The sequence below is a fragment of the Moschus berezovskii genome, chromosome 3 (genome assembly GCF_049115385.1).
Source record: "Moschus berezovskii isolate FMDL1 chromosome 3, NW_MosBer_1.0, whole genome shotgun sequence".
Taxonomy (NCBI): domain Eukaryota; kingdom Metazoa; phylum Chordata; class Mammalia; order Artiodactyla; family Moschidae; genus Moschus; species Moschus berezovskii.
In genome coordinates, this window is record NC_142462.1 from 126,454,731 (window position 1) to 126,478,764 (window position 24,034).

The 24,034-nt window shown below is 53.3% G+C and overlaps 1 protein-coding gene across 1 annotated transcript in view; it reads right to left on the reverse strand.

Moving 5' to 3' along the window:
* PAXIP1 (PAX interacting protein 1) overlaps positions 1-24,034 on the reverse strand; it is a 41,002-nt gene that overhangs the window by 11,567 nt on the left and 5,401 nt on the right. The window contains exons 3-12 of the mRNA XM_088832009.1: positions 22,688-22,731; positions 21,293-21,356; positions 14,979-15,092; positions 11,796-12,422; positions 5,393-5,819; positions 4,830-4,924; positions 2,840-2,935; positions 2,090-2,227; positions 1,250-1,371; positions 378-562 (exon numbers count right to left, since the gene is read on the reverse strand). Coding sequence (XP_088688135.1) covers positions 378-562; positions 1,250-1,371; positions 2,090-2,227; positions 2,840-2,935; positions 4,830-4,924; positions 5,393-5,819; positions 11,796-12,422; positions 14,979-15,092; positions 21,293-21,356; positions 22,688-22,731 — 1,912 coding nt within the window. The remainder of the gene's footprint in view (positions 1-377; positions 563-1,249; positions 1,372-2,089; positions 2,228-2,839; positions 2,936-4,829; positions 4,925-5,392; positions 5,820-11,795; positions 12,423-14,978; positions 15,093-21,292; positions 21,357-22,687; positions 22,732-24,034) is intronic.

A 24,034-nucleotide genomic window follows, 5' to 3' on the forward strand; every position in this document is an offset into this window, starting at 1 on the left:
TGGATGGGCTCCTTCAAGGGAGCGCGTGTTAAAGCAGCGTGGAGCGACCACCTCCTGGAGGGACGCTCAGGCGGGTGAACGGGTTGAGCACCATCTGGAGTACGGTCAGGGTGGTGGGCCTTCCTCGGGTTTTGCGCAGCAGAAAGTGGGGGGCGGGGGGAGGTGCCATGTCTGAGAGAGCACGTAAACGAGAGCTGGCTCGAGAGGCAAGATCAAAAGGACTGAGAGTCCAGTAAAAAAAGCAAACACAGATACAAACCAACGAAACTCCTGGGCCTGGTGCAGAGGGAGCAGGAGACGACAAAAACTGACACCACCCTCAAGCCAAGGGCGGTGCCTCTAGCCCCGGCCCGCGGCCACGGGAGCCGCCCGCTTACCCAGAAGGTTCAGCACCAGCTGCGGGGTCGGGGCGAAGGGGTCCTGCAGGCCGAAGGCGGTGTAGCGGCCACACTGCGTCTGCCGCAGGGCCTCGAAGTTCCCCAGCAGGATGTCCCCCAGCCACTGGGCGTTCACGCACGGGATCCGCCACTCTTTGGCCTTCTCATACTTTAAACCAGTGGGTCTTTTTTGGTGTGGGGGGCAGGAGGGGAAGGAGAGGAGAGAAAACACATTCATTAGAGTTATCAGTGTTCAAGCTTGTACTCCTGTTACCAAAGCCAGCCCACACTTGCTCACACTGGATGTGGCAGGGACGGGTCTGCGGAGCTGACCAGGTTGTAAGGAGGTGTCCCCACGACGTGAGGTCATCACCCGGCCTGCTGCCACCTCAGCACTGCCACCGAGTTTGACTGCAGTCTCTTTAATCGTCCCATTTCATGCTACTGCTAGCATTACCACCACCATCACTGCCATTCTTTCAGCAGATTCTGTGACGGCCACCACGGAACTCTGACAGACCAAGGGACCCGGGTGGCGCCGGGCGGGGAGAGACGGAGCCCCTGCTGACCGAGGGACCCGGGTGGCGCCGGGCGGGGAGAGATGGAGCCCCAGCTGACCGAGGGACCCGGGTGGCGCCGGGCGGGGAGAGACGGAGCCCCTGCTGACCGAGGGACCCGGGTGGCGCCGGGCGGGGAGAGACGGAGCCCCTGCTGACCGAGGGACCCGGGTGGTGCCGGGCGGGGAGAGACGGAGCCCCTGCTGACCGAGGGACCCGGGTGGTGCCGGGCGGGGAGAGACGGAGCCCCTGCTGACCGAGGGACCCGGGGGGCGCCGGGCGGGCTGAGGGCCGCTGTGGAGGCGCCGCGCTTACTCTCTGCAGATGAGGACGGTGTTGCTGCGGCACAGGTAGCCCGTGTACTTGGCGCCCGCCAGGTACGCCATCAGCTTCAGGTCGTCCCTGTCATTGTCGACGAACCCGGTCACAGAGATAATCTGGGGGGAAGGCCCAGGGAGGTCAAGATGGAACGACTGTTTAACCTGCTTAATGAGACGCTTCTCTGTGAGCTGCGCTACAGACACGTGTTTCCGCTCCTCCTCCCGTCCTGCACTGAGGGGCACGTTGGCGACATCACCTCTGAGAACGCTGTTACTGGCAACAAGGCTGCACACGAGCCAGCCAGGGGGACGGAAAGCACACACACCAAACGGGGATCGCTTCCCTGTGTCAGCTCGACACTGTTCCGACCACGGTAACAGAGCTACCTATGAATACTGGTCAGTGCTCACTGACCCTGGTTTTGGGCTCATCTGACCAGGAGAACCGACAGGAGATCATGTCTGGCCAGCTGTGGCCACTCCTGGTGTCATACGCTTAATTGTAAAGTGAAAGTGAAGTTGCTTAGTCGTGTCTGACTCTTTGAGACCCCACAGACTGTAGCCCTACAGGTTCCTCCATCCATGGCACTTTCCAGAAAAGAGTACTGGAGTCGGTTGCCATTCCCTTTCCCAGGGGATCTTCCCAACCCAGGGATCAAACCCGGGTCTCCCACAATGCAGGCAGACGCTTTACCACCTGAGCCACCAGGGAGAAGGTATTTACTAAACAGTGTCTAAGACTCGGGAGAACCCATTACATGTCAGGACTGTGACTATTACAGGGGGACAGAAAACAAGATGCTTATTCCATTCAGGGAAGCGGGGGGAGCCTTACGTGCTGGGAGCATGGCTTGCCCCCCGGGGGGAAGGCCACAGGGAAGTGCAGGGCCCGATGGGGCGGCACCAGCTTCTTCTTCTTCAGGACCGTGTTCAGCCAGTGCGCTGTGATGCACCTCTTCCTATCCTTTATCGCCTGCGAACACAACAGCACGGGCTGGTCACCGGGGGCTTACTGCAGGTGGCACACAGAGCTGTAAAGCTGTGTGACTATGAGGTCACTTCCATTGGAAGTCCTATCAATATAGGAATTTCAGGAGCTTAGCACTCAACTTACTAAACTAACAAACTACAACAGTGTCACTGGTTAACCTGAGCACAACCCGAAGTTGTTCCCGTTTACACAGGACCAAGCACCAGCTGCGGGGAGGAAAGCTGACAGTCCAGGAAATAAATTCAGTCACGGAAGATGACACTCCCGCTCATCAGAATTAGAATTCCCCCGTGAGAACACAGCGAGTTACGAAAACCTAACTGCCCCTGAAGTTAACCGCAGGATGGGGAGCTGCCGCCGGGTGGCCCTGCCAGGGCAGACGGTGTCCACCTCTCCTCACTGGGAACCTGCCTTTCCTCCCTGGTCCTCACGAGCAGAGAAGCCAGGGGCCACAGAGGTGTCCACATGCCAAAGGCGGATGGAAATGAGCAAGAAGCGGTTTCCTGTCTTCAGAGGTGGGAGAAAGTCCTTTCCAAACATGACCGTCCCAGTGTCGCTCAGAGCCCCCCGGTCCCAGCAGAGCCGAGCCCTCACCTGTGCGAACAGCCCGCTGACCTGACTCTCACAGAGCAGGTGGGTGCAGCGGCTCGAGAGTGTGGGGTCCACGGCTCCTCCGTGCGCCTGGATGATCTGCACACACGAGACCCACAGTCAGCCAGCTCTCGCGCCGGGGGAGAGGGCCTGTGAGCTCCAACGGGGCAGGTCACGAGACCCACCACGATGCACACAGTATGTTTCCCAAAGTGTGAACCAACCATCAGTCATATTCATGGGCTTCCCCACCCAGCGCTACACAGCAACGATGAACCCTAAGCCCTGTTTCATCTGAACTTCCAGAGGAAGAGTGGGATGCTGTCTCTCTAACACAGGGCCTGCGGACGTTTTAGATGAACCAGTTGCTCTGCACTGTGGGGCCTCCCATGTCTCAGGGGGCCGGCTGCACCCCAACCCCCAACCCAGGTGCCAAGAGCACATCCCCCGCTGGGACAGCAAGAAAAGTTCCAGACAGCGCCAACTGGTCCCTGGGGCCAGAAGCGCTGCCTTTAAGAAACTTTATTCTAAAGAGTTAAAAAAGAAAGCAAAGCAACATGAAGTTAAACTCAGTTTCTGAATTTCTGAATTTTTTCATACCGTCCTTATCCCAACTGCAGCAGCTGCACGGCCGTGTGGCACTGAGGGGAACGCTGTTACCGGAAGGGTGGGAACTTCCTGGGTTGGCCAAAAAGCTCCTTTGATTCTTAACTAAAAGACGCATTTTGAACGCGCCCCAAGAACTTGACCGGACGTGTTCACTGTTGTGTTCACTACCTTCTGCCGTCTTTCAGGCAGCTTCATAATTCCATGTTCCCAGGACTTTCTATCATTTTGAGCAAAGAACTGTTTCAGGTGCCTTTTACACAGTCTTCTAGGGAATTAAAATTTTCTTCCAATAAGAGAATTTTGTAAAGACCGAAATAAATGGAAATTCGAAGGTGCCATGTTTGGTGAATATGGTGGATGAATCGGAACTTCCCAGACAAGCTCTCATAGTTTTTGCCTGGTCATCACACGTCAAAGAAACGTGTGGCCTGAGTCATCTTGATGGAAGAGGGTGAGTTTTCTATTGACTAATTCCGGGTGCTCTTCGTATAGTGCTGCTTTCAGTTGGTCTAACTGCGAGGAGCACTTGCTGGAATTAACCGTGCGGTCTTCCAGATGGAGCCACAGAGCACTCCCTTCCATCCCCTCCATGTACACATCACCTTCTCACTTGCCCCCAAATCTCTTCTGTTCATTATTTCAAATATTTCAAATATTCTGTTCATTATTCTGTGATCAGTATCTTTTCATCGCTGATGACAATTTGTTTTAAAAACAAAACGTTGTTATGTTTCAGTAGAGAACTGCATGTGGAACAAAGGTCAAGAAAGCTTCTCTCGCTTCACTTGTGTGGAACCCAAACATCAGAGTAATGAACACAGGCAAACTGGAGCACCTCATTCTCAGTGCTGGATCTGGATGTTCCAAGGATGTCGGCTGCCTCACACGTGATGTAACACTGACTGTTCTCAGCTAACATCTCCATTTGGTCACTATCAGCTTCAACTGGTCTACCCAGCCATGGGGCACCGTCCAGCAAGAAGCCTCCAGCAGGAAACTGCAAACCACTTCTGGCACGTTTGACCCGTCGCAACGCCTTCTCCATACGCTGTACAAAGCTCTGTTTTATTCCTTTTCAGCTGTGTTTTCACCTTTCTTGAAATAATTAAGCATAATATACCAAAAATATTCCTTTCTTTCATCTTCAATATTAAAATGACTACACAGAAATTCACCAATTTTGATAACTTTTTAAAAGAATGCAAGCTAATAAGACAGCTGTCACAGAACAATCTAACAAAATTGTTTTGCATGAAGTTAAAGTCAGTTAAGCGCTATCAGAGCCGTCTTACAGAAAAAACAAACGAGCTTCTTGGCCAACCCAGTGTGAGTATAGGTGTAAGTACACATGTATGTGTGTGTGTGTGTATCTCAGTGACCTCACCCTTTTCCAGGTGGCCAACAGCTGCTTGTCAGACATCTGCTCTGGATAATCCGCGATTGCAAACACACATCCCAGTAAGAAGCCTTCTTCTGGGACTAGAACAGAATCATACAAAGAAAATGAATCAGAGCCCGCACTCTGAATGTGTGCAGGGAACATGAGAAAGCTCGTTTTGCAGAGTTCAGTGTGAATTTATGAAGTTAGTCACGCTTGCCCATGATGTCTCCACGAGTAGAGGACCTCTGCAAAAGGTCCTACAAAAAAGCTGCTACAAATGGAGCTAGCTACTCGATCGCCTGTCACACACGATTCAAAACCGGGAACCACCAGTCTGGGGGCGGAGTGTTCCTAGCGGTCCTTGCAGCAGCCCGCAGTCCCAAGGACACCGGTGTTCGCTTCAGGGTAGGGACGAAGGCCCAACCCACCCGAGAACCCTACCGATTCCGAACTACGGTCCCCATTTTCTACGTGTTTCTCTGACGCACATCCTCGGCCTGCCCTCAAACGCTCTCAGAGCAGGCACAGGGTTTCGGGAGAGGGAAAGAAGGATGCACGTTACTAACTCTCCAGCGCCGGGTCATGTCCGAACAGTGGGGGCTGCGCCTGCGCCTGGGGCGGCGGGGGCTGCAGGGCCTGGGGCGGCGGGCCGGGCGGCTGCAGGTGCTGCAGGCGCTGGAGGTGCTGGAGGTGCTGCTGCTGCAGGTGGGCGAGCTGGGGCCGCTGCAGGGGCTGCTGGGGGAACTGGTGCGCGTGGGCCGGCGGCGGCGGGAACGGGTGCGGTGGGGGTGGGGGGTAGGGCTGCTGCGCCAGATGCTGCTGCTGGAGCTGCAGGAGCTGCTGCGGCTGCAAGTGCAGGAGGGGCTGTGGCGCCGGGGCCGGCTCCGGGGCCACCTTCACCTGGCCGAGCAGCACTGCGCTCGCGGGGCCCTGCTGGCTGTGGTTCACCTGCTGCTCCAGCGTCTTTGTCGGCGCCGAGAGGGACTGCAGGATCTGGAAGCAGAGATCAGGCAAGGGCGCATCAACAGCTGCTGCCCTCGCCTCACAGGCCTCTCAGAGAGCAGAGCACACACCCGACACGCCATGGGCTAACCCTCACCAGTGGGAGGCTTCAAACTCACCCGTGTCTCCCCCGTGCATACACACCGCCAGCTCAGGGAGGCAGACACGCTCGCACTTGAGACCTCTCCACCAAAACGCAGAACGGAGTAAGTAAAACGGAAGAGGCCATGGAACGGACGTGGGCAGATACACTCCCTGGAGTGACTCGCTCCAGAGCAGAAGGACAGGGGGTGCTGGTGGGGGGCTGTTCTGACCCCACTGACCCCACAGTCCTGCTGTGAGCACAACACCCCCGCCACCCCCCACCTCCTCCGGGCCACACAGCCTGACCAAGCCTCCCTCCCACAGCTGCCGTTTCCCAACAAACAAAGGGTCCAGAGGATGCCAAGACCCCACCCGCATGAAGGCACGGGCCACTGCAGCCCCGGACGGCAGCTGCCAGCCCGCCCCATCTGCGGCCACACCGCTCTGCCACACACGCAGGGGACAGGAGAGACCCAGCCCCAGATGTGTGCAAGGGGGTGGCCCTCCCCAGACCAGAGGCCCATGCACAGCTGTTCATTCCCTGTCCTCAGGGTGACATGGGGCCCTGCACACACACTGGACAGAAGGCCTCAGGCTGAAGCCCCCGCCGGCCACGGCGTCCCCAGAGCTCACCCCCCGCTTGGGACAGGCGTCGGCCAAGCACTCGACAAACAACCAACAAACTTCAGGAACCAGGGACGTCACCTCGCAGAGCGTCACATCCCATGCTATTTCACTACCCTGCACAGCGCTGGACATAACAAAAGAAACCTGTCTTATGATGAATTTTCCCTACATGCTCAAAAAAATTGGAAGCCACCTTCCTATGGTCAAGGTAAACAGTAACAATCAGATTTCACTAAAAGGCAATGCCAAAGAATGTTCAAACCACCACACACTTGCACGCATCCCACACGCTAGCAAAACAGTGCTCAAAATTCTCCAAGCCAGGCTTCAACAGTACATGAACTGAGAACTTCCAGATGTTCAAGCTGAAGGCAGAAAACCAGGCATCACACTGCCAACATCCGCTGGATCATAGAAAAAGCAAGAGAATTCCAGAAAAACATCTACTTCTGCTTTGTTGACTATGCCAAAGCCTTTGACTGTGTGGATCACAACAAACCGGAAAATTCTGAAAGAGATGGGAATACCAGACCACCTGACCTGCCTCCTGGGAAATCTGTACGCAGGTCAAGAAGCAACAGTTAGAACTGGACATGGAACAACAGACTGGTTCCAAATAGGAAAAGGAGTACATCAAGGCTGTATACTGTCACCCTGCTTATTTAACTTATTTGCAGAGTACATCATGAGGAACGCTGGGCTGGAGCAAGCACAAGCTGGAATCAAGATTGCTGAGAATATCAATAACCTCAGATATGCAGATGACACCACCCTTACGGCAGAAAGTGAAGAGGAACTGAAGAGCCTCTTGATGAAAGTGAAAGAGGAGAGTGAAAAGTTGGCTTGAAGCTCAACATTCAGAAAACAAAGATCATGGCATCTGGTCCCATCACTTCATGGCAGATAGATGGGGAAAGAGTGAAAACATTGACAGACTATTTTGGGGTGCTCCAAAATCATTGCAGATGGTGAATGGAGCCATGAAATTAAAAGACGCTTGCTCCTTGGAAGAAAAGCTACAACAAGCCTAGACAGCATATTAAAAAGCTGAGAAACTACTTCACCAACAAAGGTCCGTATAGTCAAAGCTATGGTTTTTCCAGTAATCATGTATGTTTGTGAAAGTTGGACTATAAAGAAAGCTGAGGGCCAAAAAATTGTTGATTTTGGACTGGGGTGTTGGAGAAGACTCTTGGACTGCAAGGAGATCCAACCAGTCCATCCTAAAGGAAATCAGTCCTGAATATTCATTGGAAGGACTGATGCTGAAGCTCCAATACTTCGGCCACCTGATTGAAGAACTGACTCGTTGGAAAACACCTTGATGCTGGGAAAGATTGAGGGCAAAAGGAGAAGGGGAAACAGAGGATGAGATGGTTAGGTAGCATTACGAACTCAGTGGACATTAATTTAAGCAAGCTCCAGGAGTAGGTGATGGACAGGGAAGCCTGGCACTCTGCAGACCATGGGGTTGCAAAGGGTCGGACAGATCGAGCAGCTGAACTGAACTGAAAAGTCAACCAGCACAACTAACCCTATTCTGTGCCCCGTCGTTTAAATAGAACTCGGGAAACTCAGCTTCCACGTAAACCAGAGATGAACAAAGAGCTCAAACATGTTTTTAACATGCGTCTTTCACTTAAACAGACTCCAAAACATAAACGTTATATAATCTGCAAGAGTAACAGGCCTTGGATTCAGTGATGAAACAAATTAAAACTGAAATAAGTTAAACTCAAGAATTTGAGTACATCTGTCTTAGGAATCACCCTACAGGTAAGAGGAGACTCTGGGCACTCTGAAAACTTCGCACTTGAGCTCTGAGCAAAAAAAGCAGATTTAAATACATTTTTACGTTAACAGGATAACTCTTTTCTCTATGCAAGTATTAAAAAATCCCCAGTCAAGTGGGGCAGAAATGAAGCCCACCACAGACCCAGCTGAGCAGGGAACAGCATGTGGGAGGCTGACCCGCCAGAGAAGCAGGCGGGAGTGGGAGGGGGCCAGGAGCCCGCACAGAGGACACACGCTGTCCCGGACCTGGGGGACGGGGCGTCTTCAGGGAGGTCATTACCACGTTATAGCCTTGGGTACCGTTAGAAGGGGCTTCCCTTGTAGCACAGTTAGTAAAGAATCCGCCTGCAACGCACGAGACCCGGGCTCAATTCCTGGGTCAGGAAGATCCCCTGGAGGAAGGGACAGGCTACCCACTCGGGTATTCTTGCCTGGAGCATCCCAAGGACTGTAGCCTGCCACGCTCTTCTGTTCACGGGGCCGCAAAAGTCGGACACGACTTAGTGACTAAACCACCACCACTGTTAGAATATAAAGCTGTGTACATGCATTACTTTTCCTCCCTCAGGAGCCCCAGCCTGGGTAAACCTGATAGAGCCTGCCTGTCTGCCATCAGCAGCAGGGGGAACCAAGGGGGATCCCGAGGGTGGCAGGGGGCCGGCCACACACCACATCCGAGGAGGCTGGGGGAGGCCCGGCCGTCACACGGGGCACCTGGGCAGGCAGGGAGGCAGGCTAGGGCCCCGCCGGGCTGAGGTGGGCGCCTGCCTGCAGGGCCCAAACCTGCCTGCCAGCCTCCGAGAGGCCCCGAGAGCAGCCTCCACCGCCATCAGCCGCTGTGTCCAGCTTTCTGATCTGCCTCTGGCTGGAAACCGCCTGAGCCTTGAAGACCCTGCGCGAGCACGCGATGTGCCACACTGCAAACTAGTTTTCAGGGGCGTCAAGTCTGGGCCTCCCTCTGTGCTATCACAGTCCTCACTTGAGCCCCCTGACGCTGAGCACCACACTTGACATACACGCCGCGCAGCTCCTAACTGCCACAAATTCGCAATTTCAGCAGGAGTCTCAGGGCTGCTATGTTTCCCCAACCTCCTGATCTAATTTTAAACTTCATCTTCTATTTCTAACTTTCAAAGACTCCTTTTCTCCACATCTAGCAGTGAAATGTCCCAATGTCCCGACACTGCTGAAGAGCTCCACGAAGGTCTCCGAAGTTCAGTATCGCAACCCTCTCCTAGTGAGGCCGGACCCCACCCCGCCCACACCGCGGGCGGAGCGAGGCTGTCTCCCTGGAGGTCGCACCCGCAGGACGACTGGCGGGAAGGCAGACGTGTGCCCCGCCATGGACAGCACGTTTCCAGGCCCAAGGAGACAGATTCCCACATACAGGGAACTTGGGATTGAAGTCAGCCCCCTGTACTCAAAAGACACACCAGCCACGGGAAACGCCGCCACTGACGAGCAGGGCCCTGTGCACGGCTGGCGAGTGGGCACCAGGCACACCCGCCCCGTCTCCACGGCTGAGGAGGAGGCGGCTGGCATCCCCACCACCACCCCCCAGGCAGCCCCAGGGAACAGAGCCCAGGGAGCTGTCTGCCAGCCCACAGGGCAGGTCCCCCGGAGGCTCCCCCAGCGTCCCCCACCCCGATTTCTGACTTCCTCCCCTTCTCAGCCTCTGGCCCGGCATCCACACCCCAGCCTCCCCGCAGCCCCTACAGGGCTGGGTGCTGACACGGGGCCGCTGCTCACAGGGGTGCCCACTCTTTCCCAGGCTCCAGTCTCGGTGGCACTGCCTGGCCAGGCCTGGCCCTGCTGCTCTCTGACCACCTCCTCAATCCCCCCGCCACTCGCCACTCACAGCCGGGGCCAGCACTCGACGTGCAGGTGCTCTTCTAGAGCACACCAGACACCTCGGCAGACCATGGCCCACCAGCTGCAGTGCGCGACCTCGCCCTCTGCCTTCCCCTCCGAGGCCTATCCGAACGCTCCAGCTCTGCCCGCTCCGGCTTTCCCTGCGGGCTGTGGGTGCCGGCCCCAGCCCCCAGCCCTCACTGTGGGCCAGACCCCACCACGCGCACTCTGCCAACACCCCAAGGCAGGGTGCCCCCTCACCCTGGCTCCTAACCAGCTCCAGCACATGTCCGGAACCTTGCATCCAAGTCGGGACACTCATCCCCCAAGTCCCTGACCCCGTGTGCCCCCCCGCCCCAGGGGCCACCCCTCCAGCGTCTCAAGAACCAGGTACTATCAACTGGTCACTGTTTACCACGAGACAGAGAGGCAGGGAGGGACACTTCTTACACACTTTTAACCAACAGGACTCTCAAACTATCCCCCCACGGCCTCCCCACCACGGAAGCTGAGGCCCCGCCTCCCATGCCCCTCCAGTCCTCAGGACACGGCCGAGCCAGTCTGCTCAGGGCCTGAGGGCTGCCCCCTACTTGGAACTCGCCTTCAGCTCTGCCAGGGCCGCCTGGGGTTAAGTGCCCGACCTAAGGAGCCTTCTCCCCCGGTGGCTGGTACATGACCCGTCACCACCGTCCAGACACCCAAGCCGTGGGGAGCCCTTCTGCTCAGACCTGTCTGCACCTTCTGCACCTGAGAGGGGGCTGGGCTCCTCGTCCTCACTCACCACCTTGTCTCCAGTGCCCGACCCCCCGCCCACACACAGAGGGGGACACACACACAGCGACCCAGACACACACACCCTGCGACCCACACACACACCCAGGGACCCACACACACACAGAGGGCCCACACACACACACACAGGGACTCAAACACAAACACCCAGGGACCCACACACACACAGAGGGTCCACACATACACACAGGGACTCAAACACACACACCCAGGGACCCACACACACACAGAGGGCCCACACACACACACAGGGACTCAAACACACACACACAGGGACTCAAACACACACACCCAGGGACCCACACACACACAGGGACTCAAACACACACACACAGGGACCCACACACACACACTCAGAGACACACACACACCTCAACTGCCTCCTTTTTGTCCTGAATGGAAAAGCAGCCACTGGAGTGTTTCAGGTCCATTCTGTACAGCAGGCTCCCATCACCAAACTGTAAATTAGCTGAGGCTCCTGCAATGAATGCGCGAACCGTGCCTGCCCTCTATCAACCCACAGCTTGTCGCAAACGCCAAGGCACAGCTGGCGCCTCGGGCTTCCCTCTGCCGTCACCATCCGGGGCAGCCTGGCTGCTGGGTGTGTGCCGCTCGGCAGGGTCAGGGCCTGTCCCCGCTCTCGTCGGGAGTCTGCGACACTGAACACGCGTGTGCAGCGACACAGAGGCTGCAGAACACGCCCTCGGGCAGAGAAACACCGCCTGTAGGCGAACTGTTCTGAAGAAGCAGGGAATAACTGGATATTTAAAAAAGACTGAAATCGGACATTCACATTTCTGTCTCCAGAAGAGGACTTACGTGCGCCACGTTGGAGGGGCGGCTGATCTGCTGGATGTCAGCATTGTTCGTGATGTTCCTCAGCGTCCGCATGGCCGGGCTCCAGGCGGCCATCACCTCGGGCCTCTCAGGGCCCTGTAGGCTCTGTCCCGGCGCCAGCAAGCTCCCGCGGACCTCAGGCGGCAGGATGCCCCCGGGGACGGGCGGCACGTTGGCACACAGGTTAATCAGCCCGGGCTCCTTGCCGGGGGGCAGCCGGCGCTTTGCCGCCGCCAGCTGGGGGACCTCCGCCGGGGTCCAGTTTAAGTTCCTCTCTTGCTTCTCGGGCGAGGAGTCTGAGGAGTCGTCAAACATCAGCTCCCCTTTGGACTTCTCAGCGCTCGACTTGGGTGAGAACGGCGTCTCGCCGGAGGGAGAGCCCTCCTGAGAGCTGGCCGGGCTGGACTTCCCGTCCGTGCTGCCCTCGTTCGGGGAGTCCGGCTCCTCATTGCCCACCCCCGCCTCCTCCTCCTCCTCCTCCTCGTAGACGATGAGACGGGGGTGATAAAGGGCTTCGTCCTTCCTGGTCTTCTCGGAGATGCAATCCAGGACCCAGTCGGGGGTCACGATCTTAATACTCGCTCTCTTCAAAGCACACTCGTATTTCTCCTGTGGATGAAGCACAGACACACACAGAAACAAAGCCGCGGGGTTTACCAGATTTCCTAGAATTACGGACTCAAAGCAAGAACTTCAGTAAGAAAAGAGTCAGCTCCTGTTGTGGCCACTTCACCCACAGGAACCACTCAGACCATTTCAGACAGGAGACGAGAAGAGCCACGTATCGGGGTCACAGGATGCCCTCGCATGTGCCAACAGCAGTCTGAGAAGACTGTGCTTCAATTCTCGTTTACAAACGCAACTTCAGACAACAGGCAGCGCTAGGACTCCCATGAGACGCTCAGGCGTGTCTGCCGTCCAGCGTGGTCCGCGGTCTCCGTCACTGAGAGCCACTCGCAGCCGTGTCGCGGTGGACGGAGCCCCTGGGACCACAGGTAGTCACAGGCCGTGAGGACACCGCCCCATGAGACACCAGCATGCAGCAAGCTCGTCCCACTGAAGACACAAAGTCGCAATGATTCTGACCCCACGAGGCTTCCCAACGAGCTCCACACAGAGGTCAAACAGGCGACGGGACTACGAGGGAACCAGCGCTAAGCCGTGTGGGCCCCGGGCAAGAGGGCCCAGCGGGGTCTGTGGGCAGTGAGTGGGGGCCCCCGGCAGGCGGACGCTCCTAGGACACAGGGCAGACCAGAAGGCACACCCGAGGGAAGAGAGACGGAGGAAACCCTACGCCAGAGCAATGGGATAAAGCAGCTTTAAGTGAACCAACCTGTAAATGTGGCTCGGTGAACCGACAGAGTCCGACCCACCTGTGCTAAAGTCTCGGCTAACAGCCATTCTCTGGAAAACACGTACTTGGGGCCCTAAACTACACCCACTTCCGGCTGCACGCCAGAGCTAGGGGCAGGCTGGAGGACCCAAGGACCCTCCCCAGCTCCACCTTCAGCCTTCAAAGGAGATACAAGCATGTACACCTGGAAACCAGCTCCCTCCTCCAAATACAAGCAACATACCCTGTTTTTTGGCTGTTATTAAATTCATCCATTCTTCTCAATTTAAAACATTTTAAAAATTCAAGAATACAGAAATCATAGTTTCATCATGCCATTTATGTATTTTCTCCATAAATTTATCAAAAATGAAAAAAAGTACTTTAAACGTGCCATTTATTTTTGTGTATAGTCAGCTAGCTCAGTTGGTAAAGAATCCGCCTGCAATGCAAGAGACCCCGGTTCGATTCCTGGGTTGGGAAGATACCCTGGAGACGGGATAGGCTACCCACTCCAGTATTCCTGGGCTTTCCTTGTGGCACAGCTGGTAAAGAATCCCACCTGCAATGTGGGAGACCTGGGTTTGGTCACTGGGTTGAGACGATCCCCTGGAGAAGGGAAAGGCTACACACTCCAATATTCTGGCCTGGAGAATTCCATGGACTGCATAGTCCATGGGGTCGCAAAGAGTCGGACGCGACTGAGTGACTTTCACTTTTAGCTGGTCTGACAAATCCACTCGGTTCATACAGTGCCTCCAACTGTAATCTGACCCTTTACAAGTATTCTCTCATAGTTTTAAAACTTATGAATATTTCATTCCCCTTAAACTAGCTACCTAAAATCAAAGGATTTATTTTCAGCTATAAACCAGCTGATAGAAACAAACAAACCTATGCTCTTCAATGAAAGCACGCCATTCACCCCTTAAGCCGTCATGTGAGACGCAACTCTCACTTAAGCAGACTTGAAGGTTCGCCCCGAACTTTCAGAGCTTCTCCTTGGATTACGCGGCTTCCTAAGCCACAAGCACACTCGCAGCTCACAGCTCACTGTCCTGTCAGAGAATGAGCGCTATGAACGGTGCACATCCACGGCTGCCCTGCTTCCAGGGTTCCAGGGAAAGGGGCCCTCCTGGCAGGGGGCTCTGTCAGCTCCCACGCCCTTCACCCCAGACCTGGCCACATGCCCGCCTCCCACGCACTGAGCGCAGCGCTCGGACTTCGTGGGGGTGCAGCAGGAGCCCCGGGCTCCCCACCTCAGGTCCTGCTGCACTCGGTCTGGGGCGGGCAGGAGGCCAGCCTGCAGCCCTAACACGTCCTGCAGGGCCGCGCCGCTGACCTGCACCTCACTCGGGAACCCCAATCCCCACGGCCCCACCCGTGCTTAGAGAAGAGCCCTGGGCTCGAGCAGACGAACACCGCCCAAACCTTCCAGGTCGTTAAGGACGGCGTGCTGAGAGCCGCTCCAAACGCGTGTTCATGGTCACGCTCAGCGTGGCCCCCTACAAACACCGTCAAGAGCACGAACGCAGTTTCACAAAACTGAAGCTTTAGTCGACGTGAAAGGAAACCGAAAGATTCAGAAACCTGTCCAATCTTCAACATGAAATAAACCCGTTTCTTTGTGTTTAAAAGTCACATCCGGTTCAAAGTAAAATTCATCATCTCCCATCCTTTGAGGAATAAAGCTGCTTTATAAGTGACATAAACTCACATCATCAGCTTTTGCAAAAAGAATCCAGTTAATTTAAAAGAAGTTCAAAGAAGGCATGCGATGACTGGAAATGCTTAGAAGACACTTAAAAGGAGAACGTACATGGGTCGCTTACCCCCTTTGGCTCGGGAACGACCAGGTGCGTGCACTTCCTGTTGAGGTTCAGCTGGCAGCCGCCCCCGTGGAAGGTGAGCATCGCCCACAGGGCGCTTCGGTCCGCGGGCGACACCTGGCGGGAACCAGAAAGCATGCTCTCACAACACTCAGCGACTCGCCTGCATCATAGCCACTGTGCTCATCTACTTTCTTCCTTCGTAAATGAAACTAACCCAAGCGCATTAGTGGGAAAAACAGATGGGCTTTCCGCTATGCGCTGTTACAGGAACTTTTACTCCTGTCGTAAGTTTTATAAGCATCACCTTTTTTGCCTTGTCACCAAATAAATTAAAAAATACTTCTGTCCACACTCTAGGGGCTGAGTGAAGGATTACTTCATTACATAACAAAATGACAGGGAAAACGAACTAGTACACCACACTCCATCTTCCAACTCTGCCATTGTTTTAAATGTTTAAATACAGTAGCATAAAGATCACATTCAAGGGATTCCTTAAGAATTAGTGGATAACAAATAAATGCTTATTATGAAATGAATTAAAAATAAAAGACAAAAATACAGTGGCGTATAAGCTCAGGGGAAAACGTAATTACCAAGCACACAGAAAATGAGGCAAGCATAAAAGGCGTAATTCCTATGCTTGCACCAAGTGATGAAGCTGAGACTCAGATGCGATGGCTTATGCTGTGACAGAGGCTTTCACTCCAGAACCAACAGCTGCATTTATTGCCTGCCTACTATGTGCCAGGAACTGTGCCAAAGGCTCCTCGTCCCTGCGACCCAGCGGGGGACGCACGAATTCACAGAAGTCAGAGCTGATCATCGTAAAGCCTAAGCCCAGGCCTGACTCCAAACTGTGCTTCCCACTGCTCTAGGGTGCTTCAGTAAGGGCAGGTCCTACTAAAAGCAATTTCTAAAAAATAAAACCTTATCATCTGAAAGTCAAAAAAACATTTAAGGAAAACAAAGGTGTTAATTCTAAGATAATCACTGAAGTCAATTTTATGCTACGTAACTTACTATAAATTGTTAATTACAGTTAAGAATTCTGAACTTTGTCTCAAGCTAATTTTTTTTAAGTTTAACAAAATTTTTTTCTTTTTAACTATCATTATGGAGATTGCCGAAAATCTAACATCCTGTATCTACAAATATTTCTAGAAATTATTTTGCATTCCATACTACTCTGTAAATACTAACAAGAACACATTAATTTTACAAAGTCACCTTAAAATCATTATTCTGTATGTCTTTAGTCAGTGACACATTTCAGGAGACTTGACCAGAAGGTGTTATTTTTAATAGTGACTTCCACAAAAACATATCCTGCAGCATTTGGTGGTAAGATTTAATTACATGATAAAACATATGCCTCTAATAAGTCGTGATATAATCTTTGTTACAAATGAAATAAAAACCGCAATCTAGACACGGCTTTAATATTTTTAGTTCACTGACTAGGCCTCCACCCTACGGCCTGGACCCTGGCTGGGTTTCAACAGAACACAGCAAGCTGCTGTGGGAAGAACGCTGCATGGGGGAGGTGAGGCCCCGCATGGACTAAGCCCCCAAATTCTAGCTGGCATCAACTTGGAAAACTTCCTGGAATCAGTCTTCATCACCCTGAGTTTGCAATAAGTGACCTGAACATATCTGCACCAGCTCATCCAATGAATCTCTAACAGTGTGACGGAGAATGCTCTTTCCACACCAAACTGGTGACAACAGCTGCCTAGCGGTGACGGGTCATGGGAACATTTTAACTTTCATTTTCATACTTTTCTGTATTTTCCAAATTTTCAAAAGCATTTATAACTGGGGAAAAAATGCTCTTCTTTTTAAAAACAGCAATCTTCCTAAACTAATCTATCAGCTCAGCTAAAAAACCCTGGATGTCTCCTCGACCCGTCGGGCTCAGATCCGAGCGCTTCCAGAGTGTCTTGGGCAGTGCCCCCTGCCCCGACCTGTGTGCAGCTGCCCCCTCGCTGCGCCCAGCTGCCCCCTCGCTGCGCCCTTGCCCAGGCGGCTGGCTCTGGCTTTGGGCCACCACCCTCTCTACTCAGTGCCCCCGGCCCCTGCACTCCCACAGCAAGCTGCCCCCAAGGGGCACCGAGCCCCTTCCACCCTGTGCAGAGGCTGCTCCTCGCTGCGTCCCCGCGGGGAAGGGCCTCCCTCTGCACCAGGACGGCCCCCTCTCCAGGCCTCCCATCCAGACGCTCCTGGGGTGCAGCTCCATGAGCCCCTCCGCATCCCTCCTCCACACGCGCTCTCAGCCCACCGACCAGGGAGGAGCGCCTCGGGGGCGAGGCCTATCCTGACCTAGGAACCTTGGCTGGGGCCTAGTACAGTGCAAGGCACAGGGTAGGCAGTCAAGAAATTCTTTGTTGATCAAGATACAGATGGAAAGGGCCTCCCAGAGTGCAGTCAGGCCCCGGCAGGCTCTCACACACGGGGACCTGCCCGCCACCTACCCAGCACACGACAACCGCGGCCGCAGCCTACGCCAACACCGGCTCGGAAGAAGGCAGGTGATGTCTGTGCTTCCCAACTTCTGCCGGCACAAGCGCCCTTCCCTACCTCTCCCTGGAGCGCTCTGGAAGACTCCAACAAGAGCTCCAGCGTCTCAACACCCTGACGGGAAAAGACAGAAGGTCACTGAGAACCGCCAACAACAGTCCCTCCGCGGCGGTGGAGCCCCGCCTGCCCGCCTGCGTGTGCACGCGTGCGTGTGTGCCCGTGCTCCAGAGGCTGCTCGGGGCAGGTCACCCGTGCTGACCCCCCCACCCGGGTGCTGCCCACACCCTGCGCCCCCACCTGAGGGGACCCTGTCTCCTGCTTCACAAAGCACCAGCACAGGCGCGGCGGATGGGGCCTTCAGCTGCACGCTGAACGGACACTTGTTAATCTACCTCACCACTGAATGAGCGAGTTTTAGCAGCCACAGAGCGTCAGTGTCCCCACTGTGCTTTGAGCCGTCCTCACTCTCAGCCGAGCCATCGACTCCAACGAAGCAGAGCTTCCTTCACCACAAGTGACAGACGGTGAGAGTGGAGTGCAGAGTGACGGGCCCACAGAAACCACACTTCCATCACAGTGAGGATTGCTCGAAGGTACTGGGGTCCGATTGGCATGCCTGATGAACCTGCTCCAGGGCCATAAAGCCCTTGTCAGCGATCTCGCTAAATCTACTGCTTTGTCCACCACGGCCCCAGCCGCACCCCCGCCGTGAAGTGCACACCTGGACAAGCCCCCCAGTCGGGCCACCTCCCAGACACCCCGCCTGTCAACCCCGGCTGCATCTCAGGTCTTTCCCGGAGTCCCCGCAGACCCCCAAGCCCATGTGCAGCCGCAGCCAGCCCCCTGCCCGCAGCACTGAGCCGGGCAGAGGGGCTCAAGCTGACACTCCACGTGTCCCCCTGCTGGCCCCAGCGATGAAACCACGCAGGGTCTGACCCCCTGGCTCCTAGAGCTGCCCCCGCCCGCCGCCGCTATCATCTCTGCTCACTATGAAGCCTCCTGTCTTTCCACTCAAGGCTCTCTTCCTGACCCTGTGCCTCCCTCCACCCTCCTCTGCAAGCACGCGCTTCTCAGCCTCCACGCGTGTCCCAGGTCCCTGCGCTTGGACAGTACTGGGTTTCAGTCTGACTTTGTCTCTTCCCCGCCGCGGCCCAGGTCCAGCGATGCTAACTTGGGAAAGGAAATCACCTGGCCGTGCCCTTCTGTGGAGCACCCACCAGAGGCCACTATAAGCGTCAGCTCCTCATCCTTTGCACCCCGGATCACCCAGACCCTCCGACTCCCGTCTGCCCGCTCCTCGGGTCCGCGCTGTCTTCAGGGACACAGTGCTAACCTGGGTCCAAGCTCCCGTCTCAAGCCTGCACCCCGTCCCTACCCCGCCTGCTATTCCTGCTCAGGGCTCTCAGATCAGTTTCACCTACAGGAATGCAAGTGATTTTTAGCTTGTTTGCTTTCTTCCTGTGTTTTCCAAACGTCCTGATGTAAACATCTGCAATCAGGACTAAATATGTAAGAAGCTAAGGAGAAAAGCCGGCTACCTCATCAAGCTCACTTCCGCACCCAGGTTCCCGGGCCTCCTGGTTCTCCTAGCTCTCCTCTCCACCCAAGCAGGCAGCCCCACTCTGAGGCCGGTGCCCACACAGAGCTTGGTGCCCCAGCTCCCCCCGCCATGCCACGTCCCCTCAGATCTCGCCACCTCCACCAAGGCCGTCCGGACCCTGCCATCCACACGGCCCAGCCTTCTCTAAGCTCACAGGTGACCCCCTGCGGCCCGGCCACGTGCACCGACCCTCACACACCAAGTGTACTGGCTACGTATAACCCGTTAACATACGCCAAAAACCTTTATCAAACCTAACTGCACTTCTATTTCTCCAGTGTCAAACTCAGATCCCTAATTTAAAATCCTGTAATTGCCTCAAATTCACAGACTCTAATCAATGAATAATCTTATTTATTTTTCCAAGTCAGGTCTGCTGAAGACCATGTCACTATGACCTTGACCCTTGAAAACAGCTGAGGACTCCCTACCTCGGCCTCTTCCTCTCGTCTGGAGAGTGGGCTCTGAATCATGAACCCAGAGATCCAATAAGTACAAATATAATTAGATGCAAATTTTACATTTTAGCCACAGTATATTGTGTTTACACATAAGGAATAATAGTAATAAAATGTTTTCATTTTATACACTTTTCTGATGCTTATTATAAATTTGGAACATACAGAGAAGTATAAAGAAAACAATAAAATTACATATAACCATAGTACCCATTATAAAACGGTTTCCATTTTAGCCAGTTTTAATAATCATCATCATATAAACATACATTTATAACAAAGATGTGAAAAATACAAATACCAAAAAAATTCCTCTTAAGGTAAAAAGCCAGGTTTTCTAGGATCTCTATTACATCGATGTCGCAAAAACAAAAAAGAGAGGATTTTATCATTTTAAAGAACTTCCAGAATTTACAAGAAACACAAAGTCACTCGATGTACTGTCTGGGTAGAGGAGGGTCGTGGAGACACCACCTGCACAAAACACTGAGTCTGGCTGATGATCCAACAGCATCAAACTAACGTCACCTGGGTCCCTATCTTCTGCTACAAAGGCGTAAGAAGGCAGGATTCTAGTCAAATTCCTTTCAGTCTCACCTAACGTCCTGGACACCCCGTTATCGAAGGCCCCCACAGAGATGGGGAGACCCAAAGTGTCATCGTAAGAGCCTCGGAGGAAATGAGGGCCTCGGGCTACAGAAACCACCTCCAGCCTGACTTTCCATAAAAGCTGTCTGCAGAATGAGGGTTTTCCAGCTGGGGACGGAAAGGACAGGCTAGGACAGAACTACACTGAACACGCACTGCTCCCAAAACCTGTCACTGCTAACGTCTGGTCCCTCTTTCAGATGTTTCTTTCCCAGGTATTTCTTACATATTTTATTTGGTTGATGTAATACTGTACATAACTGTGTTATATCCTGCTCTGTCCCCCATTTAAAAAGTTACCCATGTCTGTACATACATTTATAAAACAAAATTCAAAACAGGCTAGATAACTAGAGATTATTTATTATGTATTAATAATGGACCAGAATAGTTTGTTAAACATTTCCAAAGCGTGGATGATCTGATTGTTTCCAATTTTACCCTCTCATAAATAATGCTGCCTTTATGCATCAATCTGCCATTATCACTATCAATTTGGGATAAACGTCTAAACATACGAGACCTGCAGGGAAAACAACTGGGTCTCCTACAGCTCTGACAGGGCTCGACTTTCTGGAAAACTGCTCACTGACCTGCACTCCTGTGGGGGGCGGGGAAGCCTGTCTACAGCTCGGCCAGCCCTGAATGCACTGTCACACGTTTGAGACCAGACAGTCTTACCTCAGTGCTGCTAACGGGCACACAAAGTGTATCGGATGTTTTGCTGTGCTTATCTGAAACTCCCCTTCAGAAACGTTTCACTGGTCTGCATGAGCCCCTTACTTATGACAAAAAGCTCTCCGCTTTTACTTCTGAATGGAGTCTCCTTGTCATCTTTTAATTTCACTTTTAACATGCTTTCATACTCAAGCTTTAAATCTCTGTAATTCTTTAGATTAGAAAGACTGTTTTCACCCATTAAAGCTTTGAATCTTAAGATTGGGTATGAATACTTAAATAATTGTTGTAAACTCGTACTGAATAAGCAGTTTAGTTAAGCAACACTGGTTTACAAATACAACATGTCCAGTCATATAAAAATTCAGACCTCTCATGTAAATACACAAGAGGAACTGCGCCACACTTACCTGAGAGAGGCAGGCTGTGACTCCAAAAAAAATCTGACACGACTCTGGAGAAAACCCATTTACTCTGTTGCACACACATTAAGAGTCCAATGAAATGAGACCAGTGTGACCCCTACTCCACTAAGAGACCGCGCCGACCGGCCCGTGTGGACACCGCCCATCTTCTGCTTCCCACTCAGTCCAGTTAGCAAAGAGGCAGACTTAAACTGGCCCAAGAAGAGCGCAGGGCAGGTGCGAAAAGCACCTAACTACATACACACACACACACAGACACACACCGCCCGGCATTATCCTAAAAGAACACCGGAAGTCTTGAGTTTACTTTAGCATGATTGCTTCTGTTGCCTAGAGGAATCTTTCGTAAAAGAACCCAAGTTCTAGTTTTAGCACCATCATACTCTGTGAACTTGGGCGAGACAACTCTGAGCTTCAGCTTTCCCTTCATTAAAACAAGGGTTAAAATATGTATGTAATTCCCAAGGTCTGTCCCAATTCTGAAGCTCTGGCTCTTAAAACTCCATCAACATATTCTTTGAGCGCTCACGGCATGCAGCCCCGGGCACAGGGCTCTCTGTCAGCAGACATGACCTCCAGAGGCCTGAACTTCACAGTCTGTTCACAGCAAACGTGACTTTTTAAGGCATCTCGAGTGTCTGGACCTCGAACGGGTTGCAGCGTTACTTCTGCGTGCTGCGTCAACACGCAGTGCAGAGGCGGCTTCCTGGGGGCAGGGATGTGGTCCTAGTGACCCCGTCTGCTGTGCGTGTCTGTGGGGGAGGGGATGTGTGTGTTCCAGTCACACTCGGGAAACGGCCAATGAACCAACACGTGGTGCAAGGCAGCTCCCCAGGGCAGGAATGCGGTCCTGGTGACCCTGTCTGCAGAACTAGTCCCCTAGCAGGCGCTGCACATTAAGGGTGGAATTAATGTAGAAATGGATTAATATATCTCCATCCAACGTAATAAAAATAACAGTGCATGATATAAAACTAAAAATGTCCTGATGTTCTCTTCGCCCATCTAATCTTCAAATAGTTCGTGACTGGGCTCATATAGACTGAGAATTTTAGAAACAGTCCATCTAACCAGACACCACAGAAGCCATCTGTTCCAAAGACAACAGAACTGAGGTCCAGACTGCCTCGGTCCTAAAGTCAATTTGCGGAACGAGAACTTGTGCCTAAGGCCCAGGCTGCAGCTGCCTCCATACAGCTGGCCCCCACCCCCAGGGGGAACAACAAGGGTCAGGGACGGACACCTGGATACGGGAGGGGCAGAGCAGGACACACACACCACCTCCCCTGACTCACACGTAAGCGCAGGAAGTGAGGCTCGCTTGAGTCTTGGACCCAGGGTCACCCTCTCCCTCCCTCCTTCCTTCCCCGAAAAGGATACGGGAGAAGAGCTCCACACTGAACGGACAAGATCACCCAAGAAGGCTGAAACAGAAAACAGAAGTGCAAATCAAAACACAGTTCCAGAGACCAGCGCTGCTCCTGGAAAGGAAAGGCTCTGTTAGAACCAGTGATACAGCGTCCAGATTACAGTCACCAGTTTTCAAACATCAGGGTCAAATATTAGCTATTAGTCCCCAAGGGGAAAAGCCCAACTGTGGAATGAAACACTAGCACCTCTTCAAAAGCTTATTATACACAGAAACTCATATTCCAGGTTTCCACACTTGCTCCGTCGCTCCAGTTGTGTCCGACTCTCTGGGCTGCTGCGTAAGCCTCTGGTCCAGCTGGAAGCTGTCTGCACAACTGCAGGCTAACCCTACCCACATGACAGGTACACACAGCCCCGCCAAGTCTCCGCTGGAGTCCTGAGTCCTGGCTGGTCTACAGGAAGGAGTTTTGGGGTTTTCCTTCAGGAGGCCAAGGAGTTACAATGTTTGTAAATCACACTATGCCTTTCTGTCTGCTGATCTTTCTATGAACCACAAAACACATTACTTACTACCTTTTCGGTAAATTATATTTTTGAAAAATCATCTTACTTTGACATTTAATTTTGAAAATCACATTAACCATTATCCTGGTAGGTCTGCCTCACAGAATTACTGTGAAAAAACACACAGTAGCCAGCTGTAGCCAGCTAACTTCAGAAACCTCAGCTGCTTTATGACACTCACTTCTAATACACCACGTACACCATGAAAGAACCTCAGAAATCAAAGCGCCCTCTCCTTATATGCCGGGTAACATCAACAGTTTCTCAGCATAAGTCTATATAAATGTGACATCTGTGAAGAGAGTCACTTCACACTGATTTCACCATTGTACCAAAGTTATAGCTTTGTGGCTACCAAGTAGGAAGGAGTGTGTAACATCATCCGTGTCTCTGGTCCTGACGGGGAGGATCCCCATGGGCTCCGCCTCCCACTCTATTCGGTGTCTCAGCTGCGACCCCAAAGCCCTCAGCAGCCACTGCGTGCGGAGCACCAGGTGGCTTTCCTGAGACCGGTTCCAGCCACCCTTGGCCCACAGCAGGAGGATACGGCAGAAGGCCAGGTCAACACCCTGAAACGGTCTCAGATGCGTGGGCCAGAGGAGCTGACACTGGACAGGCACCCTTACCACTCTGCCTGCAGCAGTCACCCTGAAAGCTGTCCCTGGGGGCTGCAGGAGGGAAAAGTACGGGTGCACTTAAGAGCCTGCTGGGCTGGCTGCTTCAAAGGCATCAAGTCATAAACAGACTCGCCCTGACCCCTCATCCAGGTAAGTCTAGATAAGATACTGCAGC